This window comes from Pseudorca crassidens, chromosome 3 (genome assembly GCF_039906515.1).
Source record: "Pseudorca crassidens isolate mPseCra1 chromosome 3, mPseCra1.hap1, whole genome shotgun sequence".
Taxonomy (NCBI): Eukaryota; Metazoa; Chordata; class Mammalia; order Artiodactyla; family Delphinidae; genus Pseudorca; species Pseudorca crassidens.
Window position 1 is genome coordinate 55,876,442 of NC_090298.1, and position 18,316 is coordinate 55,894,757.

At 35.2% G+C, this 18,316-nt stretch overlaps 1 protein-coding gene across 6 annotated transcripts in view; it reads left to right on the forward strand.

The window, feature by feature from the left end:
- LOC137221370 (general transcription factor IIH subunit 2) overlaps positions 1 to 18,316 on the forward strand; it is a 73,253-nt gene that overhangs the window by 4,069 nt on the left and 50,868 nt on the right. For 5 of the 6 annotated variants that reach the window (XR_010941978.1, XM_067730920.1, XM_067730922.1 and 2 more), the window contains exons 5-15: positions 19 to 105; positions 1,138 to 1,188; positions 1,506 to 1,560; positions 5,182 to 5,287; positions 6,522 to 6,612; positions 6,778 to 6,865; positions 7,370 to 7,477; positions 9,248 to 9,311; positions 11,013 to 11,116; positions 11,685 to 11,787; positions 13,976 to 14,015. Coding sequence is in view for 5 of the 6 variants with exons in the window: in XM_067730920.1 (XP_067587021.1) it covers positions 19 to 105; positions 1,138 to 1,188; positions 1,506 to 1,560; positions 5,182 to 5,287; positions 6,522 to 6,612; positions 6,778 to 6,865; positions 7,370 to 7,477; positions 9,248 to 9,311; positions 11,013 to 11,116; positions 11,685 to 11,787; positions 13,976 to 14,015 (897 nt within the window). In the remaining variant the exon portion in view is untranslated. Of the gene's footprint in view, positions 1 to 18; positions 106 to 1,137; positions 1,189 to 1,505; positions 1,561 to 5,181; positions 5,288 to 6,521; positions 6,613 to 6,777; positions 6,866 to 7,369; positions 7,478 to 9,247; positions 9,312 to 11,012; positions 11,117 to 11,684; positions 11,788 to 13,975; positions 14,016 to 15,810; positions 16,548 to 18,316 lie in introns of those variants that run through there. The other variant, XM_067730926.1, reaches the window with a different exon arrangement.

Consider the following 18,316-nt stretch of genomic DNA (forward strand, 5'->3'; position numbering starts at 1 on the left):
GGGGATTTTTTTTGGTAGATGCGCCATCTTTATGTGGTAGTAGATGGATCAAGAACAATGGAAGACCAGGATTTAAAGCCAAATAGACTGACATGTACTTTAAAGGTATACTAAAATTATTCTGATTTATACTACATGTGAGGAAGGATGCTGAATTCTGTAAAAGGAATGGTTTTAAAGAAAGCAATTTTTTTTTTTGAGCTAATGCAAACTATAGCTAAGTAGAAGTGCTACCCGATCATTTACAGAAATGGTATACCAAAATAGCTAATTACTTATGCCCTTAATTCCACTCCGTGTTAGGATCTTGCTTTGTCAGTTATCCCTTTCTTTATTGAATCTTCATTCTCCTTTGACTTACTTGAATCAATCTTCTCAGCTTATAAACACATTCAGATTATTCCTAATTTATTAAAACCCATGCTCAATTTTGCTTATTCTCCTGTTTGTCTTTATTGGATCTTTTCCTTGTTTAGATTGTTTCTGTCTTATATGTCCAAATGGTTCCATCTTTTAAGGCCTAGCTCAAACCTACCTCATCACTTACCGTTTCAAATTCAGGTTTATTTAATATTTTAATTTTTATTTATTTAATATTTCAAAAGTTATTATTTTTTATTTATTTAATATTTTTACTTCTGAACATTTTTTGAAAATCTATAAACTTAAAAATCATTAGAAACAATGCTTCATAAATAGATTTCACAGGGACTTCCCTGGTGGTGCAGTGGTTAAGAATCCACCTGCCAATGCAGGGGACACAGATTCAGTCCCTGGTCCAGGAAGATCCCACATGCTGTGGAGCAACAAAATTTGTGCGCCACAACTACTGAAGCCTGCACTCTAGAGCCTGCGAGCCACAACTACTGAAGCCCGCGTGCCACAACTACTGAAGCCCACGTGCCTAGAGCCTGTGCTCCACAACAAGAGGAGCCACCACAATGAGAAGCCTGTGCACCGCAACAAAGAGTAGCCCCTGCTCGCTGCAACTAGAGAAACCCCACGTGCAGCAATGAAGACCCAACGCAGCCAAAAACAAATAAATTAATTTAAAAAAAAAAAGATTGCACAAAACCTGTTTTCTGTGGTTGTTGTTTTGCCCTTATCTAGTATTTCCTTTTTGTTTTCTTTGAACAGTTGTTGGAATACTTCGTAGAGGAATATTTTGATCAAAATCCTATTAGTCAGGTATGTAGATAAGTGATATAATTCAGAATTAGCATCCTGATATTATTGCCAAATATAATTTATTTTTTAAAACATTGTACATATATTCTGTTGGTGATTAAGTGATTCAGATCGTGTATAAGTTTCTGGGACACTTAGCAATGAAAAGCAAGATAACTCTAGAAGTTAATGTACAGTGAACACATAGCTCAGTTTATATCAGAAGTTTCTCATGTTACTTATTCCTTTTGTAATTAGTCATTTATTTTAGTTACGTACATTCTTATCAAGAAGAAATAATTTGTTAAATTAATAATCATTTTTGTTTTTATTTTGAGATTGGAATAATTGTAACAAAGAGTAAAAGAGCTGAAAAACTGACTGAACTCTCAGGTATGCATAAAATTACCTTTATAGCACTCAAGGACTTGGCTTTATTTACCCAACCTTGTAACACTGTTTGTAAGGTTGCCTAATAAGTAAAATGAAACCTTTCTGCAGGCTCTTTAGGTAAAACACTTAAAAAACCCTCTATTAAACTCTTGGTCTCTAAAATGACCTGTTTTTTTGTTTTGTTTTGTTTTGTTGCCCACGCGGCATGAGGGATCTTAGTTCCCCAACCAGGGATCAAACCCGTGTCCCCTGCAATGGAAGCGCAGAGTCTTAACCACTGGACTGCCAGGGAAGTCCCTAAAATGACCTGTTTTAAATTCAATTCTGTTTTTTCATTTGTTTTTTTTTTAAATTGAGTTCTGCACAGTCGTGAATAGTATTATAATGAATGTAAATGTGTTTATTCTTATCCTGAAAGCATTAAGATAAAATTATTTTGACCATTCAGAATTAATCTTAAAATTAATTTTTTAAAGGTAAACCTCTAAAGAACAAAGAGTATAAAAATTGAATTGTAGTCGTTAGTGATTAGATTTTCTGCTTGCATGACATGCCTAACTGAATTTTATTCTCTTAAGAGATAATAATGGCAGATTTTATTTGCTTTGGTATATGTGCCATTGCAAACTTAACATCACTAATTCTATTTTATTTTCTGTAAAATACACTGTCCCTTAAATGTGGTTCTCAACCTTTCATCCTCACCAATACACATAAAATTGACACACTTCCATCATTAGTAATTTTTCATTATGGCAGTAAGTAGTAAAGTGTATGTTAGCCTGGGGTCATCCAGGAAACTCAGTTGGAAGTAATCCAGAAAATCACAAACTAGCTTAAGGGCAGAGGGGAAATTACTGGCTCATGTTGAAAGGTGAGCTGACTTCACATATAGTTGTTTCTGTCTGGCTTCATTCTCTGATAGGTTTTCTGAGAGGTGAAAAGATGTCTATTAATAGCCCAAGTCTACATGACCCTCCTAGTCCGTAGCCTCAGCACAGGTTCCAAAGAGGACTCTTATTGACTCTGATTATGATCTGCACATCCATGAGCTGTCAAAGTAGCCAAGGGAATGAAGTATTTTGTTGGTAGGCCTGGATTACATGTCTGTGTCTGGAGTAGGTTAGAAGCAGGGTAAGTTCCATTTGAACCACGTAGTCTAAACTGGATTCTTATACAGTGAAGGAAGGATGGTTCCCCTAAGAAAAGGATGTAGGGCCGACCCTCTTGCATGCCCCCTACCCCAAGTTAATAGTAATATTCTATGGGTGCACAGAGATGAAAAATCCTCTGGTGATTCTTATAGGCCTCTTGAAAGTACCCTCTCTTCCTCTGAACAGAATCACTGCTATAAACCACACTGACAGTAACGTAAGTATGCTTTTTTCTATACTCATAACACAGTAGGAGATAAAAAATTTTTTTGTATGTTATGGTAGAAAGAAAAGTGGATAGAGAGCCAGAAGATTTTGAGTGTTGGTCCTGCCACTGGGTAGGCATATGTCTTTGGGCAAATCACTTAACTTATTAGATTTGTTTCTTAGTTATGAAATGAAGGAATTAGACTTAGGTACTTTTCATTTCTAAAATTTTATGATTCCAAGAATAAATACTTGCAGTATATAGCTGACCCTTGAACAACTTGAGAATTAGGAATGCTGACCCTCTGCACAGTTGAAAATCTGCATATAACTTTACAGTCGGTGCTCTGTTTCAGTGGTTCCACCTCCGTGAGTTCAACCAACTGCAGATCATGTAGTACTGTAGCACATACTTAGTGAAAAAAAATCTGCATATAAGTAGACCCACATAATTCAAACACTTACTGTTCAAGGGTCCACTGTATATTAACTATGGCAAATGGTTAATATTTTAAAGCTTATTCAAATAAATAAGAACACCAAGAAGCTCCAAGTAGATGTATGGGCAAAGAAGATAAACAGTGCATGCCAGAAAAAAAGAGGAATTAAATAACTATTAAAAAAGAAAGTTTAGCCAAACTAGTGTTAAAAAAAAAAAAAAGCCCACTCAACAACATTTTACATATTTTAAATGACCAAAATGAAGTTTCAAAAGCAATATATGGCTTGCTGAACCATGGAGAAACTGGTACTTATAATGCTGATAGTCTGGTTAATTTGTTTAACATTTTCTGGAAAAGAGCCATAAAAATGTTCCTTGGAGGACTTCCCTGGTGGTCCTGTGGTTAGGACTCCGCACTTTCATTGCTGAGGGCACGGGTTCAATCCCTGGTCGGGGAACTAAGATCCCGCAAGCCGTGTGGCACGGCCAAGAGGGAAAAAAAAAGGTATTAAAAAAAACATTCCTTGGAGTATACTTAGGAAATGTTATGAAAGAAGAAAAAGCCTCACTCTACAAATATACTGTCTGCAGTGGTATGTATTGGGTTGGCCAGAAAGTTCGTTCGGGGTTTTCTGATGATGTTACAGAAAAACCTGAACGAACTCTGGCCAACTCACTATAATAGTGACAAATTGGAAATTAAATGTTCAGTGGTATGAAGGTAGTTTGCTATATGATAAACTCGATGTTTCATTGTTGTTAATTAATATGAAGATAATGTTGAAATAGGAGGAAATGTCTGAAGAATACCATATTTTATTGAATCTCAGATTCTGTCATTTGTAAGATACCTTTATTTTATGAGCCATCAAGAAGGAAACACTCTAGCAATTAACCTTTGATACAATGTCAAATGATATGTGAATTGTTCATACCAGCTTCTTGGTGGTTTGACATGCCTGTCAAGTATTCTAAAGAATTTGGCAGTTTTTCTTCCCTTCATTTGTATTGCTTAGCATGAGACAGACAGTCTTTTCAGATGTTATTTCAATAACAACGTAACACAGTTTTGTCTCTTTGTGGAAATCCTCTTTCTTGGGTCTTATAAAGTGCTTGTTTTTTACCCCTGAAGAAAAAAATGGAATTGCAGGCATTCTTCTATCAATGAGTTTTTGCTTCACCAATAACAAATTTACACCTCACTGTTCTGTTCCATGCCTTTCTACATAAAAATATAACCGTCTGTATTAGCCTTTCTAAAAACACTTTAAATCGCAGTTAAACTCAACGTGAACAACACAAACAATGCACATGATACAGTTGAAGCAGCAACACATCAACAGCATTCATAGGTTTGCACATGAGCAGGCAGTGACAGCTGTGTCACAAACGCTGCCTGGCTGCCAGTGATTGTAAGACACATCGTGATTTCAGAGATGTTAAAATGTGAACATATATTAGTATTAAAAATGATGAAATAGGAAATATTAAGAGTAAAAATATATGCACTCTAGGTTAATATTATTAAAATGTGTGCTAATAGACAGATTATTTGTATTCTGTTTTTCCAGTACGAGTGAGACTATGTAACAAAACATTTCTGATGAAAGTGCAACTTGCTGATAAGAACCTGCTATATAAAAAATAAATAAAATAAAATTCAAAAATTCAAAAAAAATTGCAACTTGCTAAAAATGTAAATCAAAGGGATTCTGTTGTTTCACATCATAGATATGTAAATTTGGGAGAAAGGTAAATTTATATAAAGTATATATAGATTATTTTTATTAAAAGTAGATTATTCCATTTCTATTTTAGGAAACTCAAGGAAACACATAATATCTTTGAAGAAAGCTGTAGATATGACTTGCCATGGAGAGCCATCTCTTTATAACTCCTTAAGCATGGCTATGCAGACTCTAAAGTTAGTATTTTACACTTATTGTTTATAATTTATTTCAAAGTTTTTTGAATGAGTTAAGTTGAAATGATAATATGTTAATATGCGTCTCCATAAACCCAGCTGTAATGAAATCATTATTGAAAGAAATATGTAATGTCATTTATAATGTTTAGTATGGTGTTGGTAAGTAATTTTTATTTTACATTTTAGTTGCTGAGGTATATCCTTAAAGGTTTTAGAAAAATATAATTAAAGCTGTAGTAATATTAGTAGTACAAAAGAAATATAAAAAATATTTTATTGAAAATTGATTGTATGTGGAATTTAATGTGGTATAATAACTGAGTTTGTTGTACATTGGTTTTTATTAACTTATTTTGTAATACATCTATAAATTAATAGCACTTTTCTAGCAAGTTTAACTATGTGGAATATAGTTAAAGCCCCAAAGAAAGTATTCAATATATTTAAAGCTTATATATTTTATCCCTGGATAGTCTGTCCTGACTCAGATTTTTATACCTTTATATGATACTTTTTTAGTTTTGAAGTAGATGAGAAGGAGGTAACACACATAGTGAAGGTAGGCACAACAGCAGCATCCACAAGTGAAAGCTGAGCCTAACAATGAAAATATAAGCAGGAAAGCTATAAATAATTGATAAAGTTGCTCCAAAAAGCATAGAAATTTCTATTTGGTATAGAGGAGAACAGTTCATCACATCTTAAAATCCCGTAAACCATCATTGAATTAAATGGTACACAAACATTACTGTTTATGAATATTATGACTGAATCAACATGAGATTAAATTGTCTTTAAAAAAGAAGTATGTTACTATTTTCAAGCCACACAAATGCACCTTAAAGTTGATTCCTATGGTATTGTCACACTTTCCAATGTACACTTTAGACTTTGTATGAAACAAATCTATTAGAATGTAAGCTTCATGATGTCAGGAACCTTGTTGGTCTTGTTTATCACTTTATCCCCAGAACTTAAAAGAGTATTCAAGAAATGTTTATTGAATGAATAAGTGAATCAATGAATTTTTTTTAAGTGTGTAGCTAATTTTAGAAAAATTGGCATTAAGGTTTTTAGAGTATACTCACAATTCATTCCTTTGTAATGTTGAAATAAATAGGGTTATTCTGCAGTCTAAGTGTGTAAACCATGAGTACTATTGTTTCTGAGTTAAGTTTTTTATTAGTGTAATTTGTTATACCTAATTGGAGTGGTTTTTATCTTTCTTTAGACACATGCCCGGACATACAAGTAGAGAAGTCCTAATCATCTTTAGCAGTCTCACAACCTGTGATCCATCTAATATCTATGATCTAATCAAGGTAGAACCAATAATTTCTTCATAATCAAAATCAAAGTTACAACTCTAAAGAGAATTCTATAGTGAATTTATTACTAGTTTTCAGAACATTCTATTTTTCAAACACATTAATTATTCAATTTTTTTTCTTCCCTCAAAACTCACCATTTACTTGGATTTTACGAAGACCCTAAAGGCAGCTAAAATTAGAGTGTCTGTTATTGGATTGTCTGCAGAGGTTCGGGTTTGCACTGTGCTTGCTCGTGAAACTGGTGGTATATATCTAGAATCTTCAGTATTTACTCATAATTACTATGTAAAGTAACAATCTATTAATTAGGATGTTTTTATATGTTTTTTTAAGCTATTAAACTTAAATCAGTTCATGTGCTGAAGTCCAAAATATGGGTAGTTACATTAAATATATTACCAATTCTATAAGATATCATCTCAGAATGCGAGGAATTTTCAGTAGTTATGTCAGTGTTCAGAGGAAGCATTATAACTCTTGAAAAGCTAGAAATTTTACTATATTAATACTTAGTGAAGAACTTGTAACTTGGCTTTAATTAAATTGTAATTACAGTTATTCCTAGAGAAGTCAATTTAGAGATGTTATTTAAATAAAGTTTTTGAAAAATGATAATTTAACTTAAGAACTTACTTTGAAAATGAACATTTTCAGATGGTAAAACTTTTACAGAATTATATAGAAATTACAGTTCATTCTTATGTCTGGAAAGCTGTTGTTTCTTCTCTTTTACTTCTCGTCTTGTTAGGCACATACCATGTTATTTTAGATGAAAGCCATTACAAAGAATTGCTGACACATCATGTTAGTCCTCCTCCTGCTAGCTCAAGCTCTGAATGCTCACTTATTCGTATGGGTAAGTATTTATTTTGTGTTATTTAATTAATTAATTTTTATTTTTAATTTTCTTTTTGGCCGCACCACTTGCAGGATCTTAAATAGTTCCCCAACCTGGGGTTGAACCCGGGCCACTGCAGTGAAAGTGCCAAGTCCTAACCACTGGACCGCCAGGGAATTCCCTGTTTTGTGTTATTTTAAAATAGACATTTAAAAAAATATATTTTGACTCAAGCTAGACTTTCTATCTCATTTGTACAAGTTATTTTAACGTTTAAGAATTTCTTGTATTTAACTTAAATGTTTTATAATTAGAGAAAATTATGCTGTTGAAGCAATTTTGGGAAATACAGAGAAGTAAAAAGAAAATTAAACTCACTTGTAGTCCTGTCACTCAAGGAACACTACTGTTTTTTTTTTTAATTGTTAAGGTTAGAAAGGTATAAAGACACTGTGTTTATAGAGAAATTCTTGTATTAAGAAATCAAAAAAGCTATAAAATCTGCTGTACTGTTTTATCAAAGCTGTGTTATACAATTATTATTTTATAGTAAACATTTATTTGTAAATTGAAATTGAAAAAGCCCAACTATTTTGTAATTTGTAATTGAAAAAGCCCAGCTTTTTCAATACAAAAAGAGACTCCTGGGGCTTCCTTGGTGGTGCAGTGGTTGAGAGTCCGCCTGCCGATGCACGGGACACGGGTTCGTGCCCCGGTCCGGGAAGATCTCACATGCCGCGGAGCGGCTGGGCCCGTGAGCCATGGCTGCTGGGCCTGCGCGTCCCGAGCCTGTGCTCCGCAGCGGGAGAGGCCACAGCAGTGAGAGGCCCGCGTACCAGAAAAAAAAAAAAAAAAAAAAGAGACTCCTTGTTTAATATGCATTTTTAAACTGTCAGTGAGATGGAATGCTTTTCTGCCTTGTTTTTGGCTATTTATAGTACTGTTCAACCTCTCTTTCCTGTTTCCTCATCTCACGTGATATTAGTATCTGTTTCATTGTGTGTTGCAAGGATTGAGTTAATACAGACCAAGTATTTAGAGTAATGCTTGATATAAACACTCAGTACATTTTAGATATTATGTTGGCTAATCTTTTCGATTTACTGATACATTTCCTTAGCCTATCTTAAAGTTATTTTTAAATTTATAATAATTCTCCAAATTGATTTATTAGAACCATTTAGGAATATCAACCCATTTTCAGTCACCTGATGCAAATGTTTTTTCATTTGGTCATTTTCCTTTACTTTTATTTGTTTTGAAATGTAGATAGGTTTAAAATTTTTATATAGAATGAAATTTCTTTTTTTATGGTTTCTGCTTTTCTTAGACTTGTTTTCAGAATTTAAAAATATATATGGAAAATAGACTGCATGGATTTGGACATTCCAAAATTTTAAACTAGAAGTATGTTCTTATATAAAATGAAAGTAGACTATATTATAGACTCCTCTGTTATATCAGAAAGTATTTAAAAATTACACACATTTTCTTTTTAAAAAGCAGTGTGTGTTAAGCGTTGTTAAATTAGAAAATATGGATATGAACTTTAGAATCTGAGGCCATATGTATGGACAGATCTTTCCCCCATTTCCTCTACTATTAATTCTTTTTTAAACTGGGAATTACTGTCAGCTTGACCGTGCTATAATAAACATATCTAAAAGGCAGGAAAGAGAACTTTTGCACAACTTAGTGGGCTTTCTGGTAGGAACATTTTTAGGTTTCTATTACTAGAATTTTTCTGTTTCCTTGAGGAAAAAAAGTAATACATTTTCTTCTGTGAAGGATTTCCTCAGCATACCATTGCTTCTCTGTCTGATCAGGATGCAAAACCCTCTTTCAGTATGGCGTAAGTAAAAACCTTGAAATTGTCCGTGATAATGTTTTTACATTGTTAAGTCCTTCCTGTAAGTTATAAATTTAAAAGATGGACTTGAAATGTAATGGCTTTTGTAGAAGATTACTTTCTATGTAGCTGTAAAAAGGAGTGAAAACTATATATACTCCTGTAATATTACTAAGTAAAACAGTAAGGTAGAGAAAAGTGTATAGTGTGCTACCGATCATCTAAGAAGAGGGTGGAGGTTTGAGTAGATACACATACTTGTTTATATTAATAATAAAAATAGTAATGAAACCAAAAAGTAAAAGCTAAAAAAATGTTTACTAATGCAATGTGTGGAGAAAGGCAAAGAGATAGATCCTAGACTTTTCTGCATATAACTTGTTTTAACTTTGGAGCTTTACATTTTACATAATTATAAAATAAAAGTAAATTTAAGAAAGTAATTCTTAAAACTCATAAATAAGACTACTGTCTTTAGCTATAAAAGTGTAATAGGGACTAGATTTACACTTCTGTCTCCTTGCAGAAAACCAAACAAAATATACAAAACTGTGTTTTTCGTACATTGGACAACAGGCAGTGCAGATAATGATCCCTGCAAGACGAGAAACAAATGAGGTGGGCCCTATGATTGCAGCTTACTGCCTAGAGAGGATTTCCAGGCTGCTGTGCAGGGAGGGAAGACCCACACAGAACCAGGAGGTTTTGCTCCGTTCAGAAACAAAGTTCAGAGTTTGGGGGGCGGGGGGTGGAAGCAGCTACCATTTTGCAGGGCAGAGTACTCGAGAGTAAAGAGCTGCACAGAGAGCTCTGGAGAGCTTCCTCTGAAGCTCCCCGTGAGTCATTAAATGAGTGTTGATCTGTACATTCCTGCCGGGAATCTCCTGGAGGCCAGGGAAAGAACTGGAGAGGAGCAGCAGAACAATCCCTAGAGCTCACATGGGGCAGGGAGTAGTTCATGTTACCACCAGTCAGTGTGGAAAGGCCTCTTAACACCGCAGGCATTGAATAGAGTCCACAGTAATGAAACCAAGTTAACTCTAGACTAGCAGCTGTTCTGGACAGCCTAACAAACTTAAAAGCAAGTCTTGGCATCATACTATTTCACAGTTACTTAAGTATATTCCAGAAAAAGCCACAGTGTATTTAAGGCAATGCAAAAAAAAATCCAGCACCCAAAACAGAGCAAAATTCACAATATCTGGCAACCAATCAAAAATTGCCAGTCATGCAAAGAAGTAGGAAAGTATGACCCATAACAAGGAGAAAAATCGTAGAATGGAAACATATCCAGAAATAACACAGTTGATAGAAGTAATAGGTTTGGTGTTAAAATAATTATTGTAAATATACTTCATATGCTCAGGAAAGTTGAGGAGTACATGAGTATGATAGGAGATATGGAAGATAGAAAAAGGACCCCAATCAAATTTCTAGAGATGAAGAATACAGTGTTTTAGATGAAAAATAAGATGGATTAGGATTAACAGCAGATTAGTCACTGAAGAAGAGAAGGTGAGTGAATTCAAAGACATTAATGGAAACTATTCAAAACAAAATGCAGAGAGGAAAAAAAAGACAAAAATGAACAGAGTGTAAGTGAGCAGTGAAACAACTTGAAGGTTTTAAAATCAGAGTGGCTTTTGCTCTAACTGCTCACATCTTTATATATCACTTTTTAAAAAGTAATGTTTCCCCCCACAGGCATCTGGATAGCAACACTGAGCCAGGACTTACATTAGGAGGCTATTTCTGCCCACAGTGTCGGGCAAAGTACTGTGAGCTTCCTGTTGAATGTAAAATCTGTGGTAAGAAACCAACTGTTCATGATCCAGTAAATTAATCTTGAATAATTTCTTACCTATATTGCTATTAAAATAAATATAAATATTAAGCTCTGCCTATGTTTCTGGATTTAATCTGTGAAAAAAGACATAGATTACTTTTTTTCATTGTGTGCTTAGTACTCCATTTTTAAAAATAAACATGGCATTCTAAAAGAGTTTCCTAATTCTCTTTCTGAAAAAAATTATGTTCTTTAAAGGCAGTGCAGTAGATCTAGTAGATGTTTTTGCAGCTCTTCATAAAATAAATATATATAAGGAGAATGAGAAGTTAAAGTAACAGAATTGTAGAATTTTATTTAATTTATAAGTAAGGAAATATGCCAAGAGAGGTCACATACTTAGTGACAGAACTAAGACTCCATCCTGAGTCTCCTTTTATGGCCACAGGTAAACTAAAGAAATGAATGCCTGCAATCCTAAAAAAAAAAGAACTTGAAAATATTTAGTCTAAGTTATATCATTTGACATGTCAGCCATCATCTTTATGAGGTTTGGGTTATTAAATATGTCTTTCTGCTTTATGTGTTAGGTCTTACTTTGGTGTCTGCTCCCCACTTGGCACGGTCTTACCATCACTTATTTCCTTTGGATGCTTTTCAGGATATTCCCCTGGAAGAACATAATGGAGAAAGGTATATGAGTTTTGAGTAATTTGTATCTGTTACAAGTGGTAATGTTTGAATATATTGTTACTACATTAAAAAGAGTCATATTCACTTGGTCACGATTACTGCTAATATAGAAAATGAGATGTAGAATGCCTTGTTTATGACTGAAATGATTCTTTAAACAGATCTGGATCTCCGGAGATCTGTTAATTTCCCTACACCCATCTATGTGTAGTAAGAGTGGTGGTATGTTGGTAAATCAGCTCTCCAAAAACAAAAACAAAAAAGCCCCGATTTGTAGCATTTGCTGATTTCCATGGTGTAAAACTGGAAGATTTATCCAGAAGGCCTAATATCAAAATAATATAAAAAATAAAGAAAAGATCAAATGAAGAGTATGAAAGAAATATTCAAGGATATTTTCTGCTGTCGAAGGAAAAAAATTTCTAGATAGAAAGGGACTGTCAAGTGCCTGACATATTGAAGGCAGACCTGCACTAAAGTGTATCATTGTGAAATTTCAGAATACACAGCAAAATACTAACCCTAAACATTTCTGGAGAGGGAGAATTGGGTCACATGACCTGGAATTAAAATTGTTTGGCTTCTTGTGAGCAACACTGGATGCTGACAGGGAGCAATTTCCTTCAAAATTTGGAATAAGAATTATTACCAACCTGAATTATATACCTAGCCAAGGTATTTAAATGTAGGTAGAATAGGAACTTCCCTGGCAGTCCAGTGGTTAAGACTCCGTGCTTCCAATGCAGGGGGTGTGGGTTTGATCTCTGGTCAGGGAACTAAGTTCCTACATGACGCGCAGTGCAGCCAAAAAAAAATATGCAGGTACAATAAAGATATTTTCAGACTTGTAAGGTCTCAAGAGACTTTCTTGGGAAGCTGTGGAAGAGATGATTCAAAAGAATTGAGAAAGAGAATGAATGAAAGAGAATAGGAATATTTACCTAATTCAAAAGTGGCTAAAGAAAGCTGTAGGATGACGTCCTAGAATGACACTTGTATGTCAGATATGGAGAACAGTCAGTCTAGTTTGGAGAAGGTCAGAATGCTCCAGGAGAGATGTCACCAGAGGATGGAAACTATAGAATTCCTGATGTAGCTGAACATAACAAGAGGATATTCAGACTTCTCAGGGATTGGTTGGGGCTGAGTTAGTGGTAATTAGAAAAGTTAAGCTTATGAATAACAATGCAGTTATTAACTCCAGGAGAAAGTGTTTTACAGAGAGGAAAATTTGTATGGCATGGCTCAGATGAATATGTCTATGTAGTCATAATAAACTAAACATTTAATATTGTTCTATCCAAAATGACTTAACAAATGTCATTCTCAATTCTTTCTATGTAGTTATGTGTACCCATTGCTATTGGTTCAAGATAGTTGAAAGAGAATTAAAATCTCATCTTCTGTAGTGGCAGGATCATAGCCAATGGCCTATGGAAAAAAACCAAGAGGTAGCACTATGAGCATTTGCTCTGGAAATGAAGTGGGGGTGGGTAGGGACAGAACTGCTCTCTTTTGTAATAAATTTTGAGAACTTTTAATTCTTTAAACCATTCCTTGAAAATTAAGCCCTTAGGCATCCATTTTTATGATAAATTAACTTCTATCCATCTAGACTTGTACCAGCTGTCTGCTGTCTTTGGGAAAGTTGAAAAATAATCATGCAAATCATTTTCTGTAGGTCTTAATTCCCTTGCAGAATACAAGCTGAGAAATCATACTCATATTTAACCTTGATGAAAATAAAATAAAATTTGTTTAAGGAAGATTTTAAGCTGTCAGATGACCTTGGGATTTACTGTGGAATTTTCTTAAATTACTGGTATTCTTAATTCTTTCTCCTAAAAATCATATGTAAAGATAATTACAGTTGACCCTTGAACAACACGGATTTGAACTGCAAGGGTCCACATACTTGTAGATTTTTTCCATAAATACATACTACAGTACATGATCCACAGTTGGTTGAATCCTCGGATGTGGAACTGCTGATATGGAGGGTCAGAGAGCCAGAGGGCCAACTGTAAAGTTATACTCGGATTTTTGACCTCGGGGATTGGTACCCCTAGCCTGCGTGTTGTTCAAGGGTCAACTGTACTTATTAGTAAGAGAATTCTTGTTGAAATTTTCCTGAGCTATTTTAATGAGTGAGTCCTTAACAAAATGATTCTTAAACTTTCTTTTTCAGATTTTGTTATGCCTGTCAGGGGGAATTGAAAGACCAACATGTAAGTTCATATGCTTTGTAAATATTAAGTATTGTACAATAAATATTGAGGAAATAGTATTATAAGTTTTCAATAGATTGTTAAAGACCAGGCTCATATCAGGTTATTCCTTAGAAGTATAACAGTAGGTAGAGATAAAATGGGAGCTATTACAAACAGTTGTTTTGTAATTCTGCATTCTAATTTTGCTATAAAGATATTTTAGTACTTTTTTTCAGTTTGTAAGCTAAACTGAAATACTGAAATACTAGTTTGGAAATACTAAAAGTTTTTTTCTCCATGTTGTACTTTAGGCACTCATAACTTATTTTGAAGTTACCATTTAAGGTGACCGCAGACCAAAGGTTATTCCCCCATTGTGCCACTGAGAAAATATTTTTTAAAATTTCGATGGGGCCAATTTGAACATATAAACTTATATAAAGTTGCAAATAAGATAGATCACTGTCTAGTTTTAATTTTTTGTTAATTTAGTTACATGTCCATATTTAAAACTATACTTTATAAACTATATCAAATATTAGTTGAAAGGATGGCTTGTTTTATTCTACTCTCACATTTCATAAAACAGTTGTATCGGAGTTTCCTGGTGGTCTAGTGATTAGGATTCGGTGCTTTCACTGCTGTGGCCCAGGTTCAATCCCTGGTTGGGGAACTGAGATCCCACAAGCCTTGAGGCATGCCAAAAAAACCCCCCCAAAAACCAAATATATATATATAAAAACAATTAAAAAAACAATTTTATTAAGTTTTACATGCCTCTTTGACATCAGTAGCTGCATCCTCACTAGAACCACTATTTGACTCATTTGAAAGTTTTTAAGAAGACACCATCTATTTTAAATAAATTTATCTTATTTTTATTTATTTTTGGCTGCATTGGGTCTTTGCTGCTGTGCGTGGGCTTTCTCTAGTTGTGATGAGTGGGGGCTGTTCTTTGTTGCAGTGCGAGGGCTTCTCATTGCGGTGTCTTCTCTTGTTGTAGAGCACGGGCTCTAGGCGTGCGGGCTTTAGTCGTTGTGGTGCACGGGCTCAGTAGTTGTGGTTCGCGGGCTCTAGAGCGCAGGCTCAGTGGTTGTGGCACACGGGCTTAGTTGCTCTGCGGCATGTGGGATCTTCCCAGACCAGGGCTTGAACCAGTGTCCCCTGCACTGGCAGGCAGATTCTTAACCACTGCGCCACCAGGGAAGTCCCCAGGGGACTTTAAGGACTCAAAAACGAAGTTATTCCCTCATTTCTTTTTTTTTCTTTTATAAATTTATTTATCTCATTTATTTATTTTTGGCTGCATTGGGTCTTTGTTGCTGTGCGCAGGCTTTCTCTAGTTGCAATGAGCAGGGGCTACTCTTCGTTGCGGTGCACGGGCTTCTCATTGCGGTGTCTTCTCTTGTTGCAGAGTACGGGTTCTAGGCGCATGGGCTTCAGTAGTTGTGTCTCGTGGGCTCCAGAGTGCAGGCTCAGTAACTGTGGCACACGGGCTTAGTTGCTCGCAGCATGTGGGATCTTCCATGGACCAGGGATTGAACCCATGCCCCCTGCATTGGCAGGCGGATTCTTAACCACTGAGCCACCAGAGAAGCCCCTTCCCTCATTTCTAAGGAGTACTTTTTTGGAAGAAATTAATTGCCTTCTATTTGAGAATATATAGTACATTGGAACTAATAAAGTTGGTAGGTGAGTAGGGAAAAAGTGATAGAGATATAAAAGAGCAAAGCAACTTGAATGTCTTCTAACTATGCTGTACCTAACTTTTGGAAACTACTTTTTAAATTTAGTTTTCTTCTTTTCACTGCAGGTCTATGTTTGCACTGTGTGCCAAAATGTTTTTTGTGTGGACTGTGATATTTTTGTTCATGACTCTCTCCATTGTTGTCCTGGCTGTATTCATAAGATTCCAGCTCCTTCAGCTATTTGATTCCAGCATATAATACACATTGAATGTGTTAAAAAGACATTTGCGACTGTAAATAAAATGATTCTTTAGAAGAAACTCCAGTGAAGAACAGTTCGAAAGGAAAGTCTAAGAAACCTATTACTTTAAAGCTTCCTCTGTAATGATTGGTAAAGTATTTACTTAATGGTGTATATCTAATACCACCATTTTGGTGGTTTGTTATCTGAGACTGGCTTACCTTTTATAGTTCAGGTTAATGAACTATCCTTGTTAGCCTCACTCGGGTTCATACCCAGGGACTGTTTAACTTAATCCCCCTCAACTTTCCTACCCTGGGTCATCAGAAAAATGTAGGTGAGAATGTATGATGAGGTCTATGTTTCAGGTTCAATGAAGATATACTGTTATAGGCAGGACTCTCTCTAGGATATACCCTTCTGAGAGTGAATCAGGTTTCCATAGCAAAGGTATGTTTATTTTAAATCTATGAACTTTAGTCACTCTAGATTGAGTTTAACTATGATATTCATGATTTTATAAATAACAATTCTTAGTGAAGAATGTTATCAGTAAAGAAAATGTAATCCCACCCTGGAGAGTCTATTCAATAAATCTTGGAGGAAGCCCAGGAATATGCATTATTTTCAGTTTTTTTTTTATATATATATATATATATATATATATATACATATTCTTTTTCAGATTATTTTCCCTTATAGGTTATTAGAAAGAATTATGTATTTTTAACAACACATGTGTGCACACACACACTAAGACATAATTTGACCAAAGTACAGATCTTTCTCCCAAGAGTCATACTCTTTGCGCCTAGACCCAAATGGTTCTTTACAAGTAAACAGACTTCGGCTCTAGGTAACCAAATTAACTGCTGTCTTCTTTCCTTTTGCTCTGTCCACAGAGGTATCAGTGGCTTGAAGGAGATGCCTTTAACATAATCAGAATATTTTATCTCCCCCTACTTGAAGTAAAAGAAAGGCCATGAGTAGGCACCTCTTGAAGAGTTACTTAGAAATATATTAGACACACACTCACAGTACTGTATATAAAAGGGACATTGAGTGCCTTTTTGGGGGCTGCTTTATCTCTTTCTACAATTTTGGGGTTTATTTGTATACTTGATAAGGTTAAGGTAAATATTTTAGTTAGACATAAGGAGGAATTTCTAGTCTCAAAATTATAGAGAGGGCTTCTCTGGTGGCACAGTAGTTAAGAATCTGCCTGCCAATGCAGGGGACACAGGTTTGAGCCCTGGTCCAGGAAGATCCCACATGCCGCGGAGCAACTAAGCCTGTGAACCACAGCTACTGAGCCTGCGCTCTAGAACCCACGAGCCACAACTGCTGAGTCCGTGTGCTGCAACTACTGAAGCCCATATGCCTAGGGCCTGTGCTCCGCAACAAGAGAAGCCACCACAATGAGAAGCCGGCACACTGCAACAAAGAGTAGCCCCCCACCACCACCACAACTAGAGAAAGCCCGCGTGCAGCAACGAAGACCCAATGAAGCCAAAAATAAATAAATTAATTAAAAAAAATTATAGAGAAAATCCTGGTTTGTTTTAGATTATAGAAATAAAAATGGTGATCTAATAATACTGTAAGTTCTGGCCTTAGTTTCCCTCATGGAACTCCACAGTATACTACAATAATGAAGGAAACTTTTTAACATTAGGAACCTTTCTGAATAGTATGTCTTTCTGAGTTCTGTTTGATTAGAAAACTCCTTAAAGCTTAAAATTCATTATGAAAATTAGATTCATTTTAAATACTGTTGAATGTATACATTTCACTTCATATTCTTTTTTATTTTCCTGAAAGTCGTTTTGTTTTAACTGAAGCATTTAGTCCATTTATATTTAATGTGCCTACTGATACATTTTGGTTTAAATCTACCATCTTACTTTGTGCTATTTGTTTCAACTACTCCATCTTCATTTTTCTCTTCTTTCTTGCCTTTTTTTGTTTTTTTTTTTAAATTTATTTTATTTATTTTGGGCTGCGTTGGTTCTTGGTTGCTGCGTGTGGGCTTTCTCTAGTTGCGGTAAGTGGGGGCGAGTCTTCATTGCGGTGCGCAGGCTTCTCATTGCGGTTGCTTCTCGTTGTGGAGCATGGGCTCGAGGCGCATAGACTTCAGTAGTTGTGGCACACGGGCTCTAGAGTGCAGGCTTAGCAGTTGTGGCACACGGGCTTAGTTGCTCTGTGGCATGTGGAATCTTCCTGGACCAGGGATCAAACCTGTGTCCCCTGCATTGGCAGGAGGATTCTTAACCACTGTGCCACCAGGGAAGTCCCTCTTGCCCTTTTTTGGATTGCTTGTTTCCCACCATTCTTTGTTTTCCTAAACTAGTTTGGAAATTGTATACTCTATTTTTATTCTTTTAGAGGTT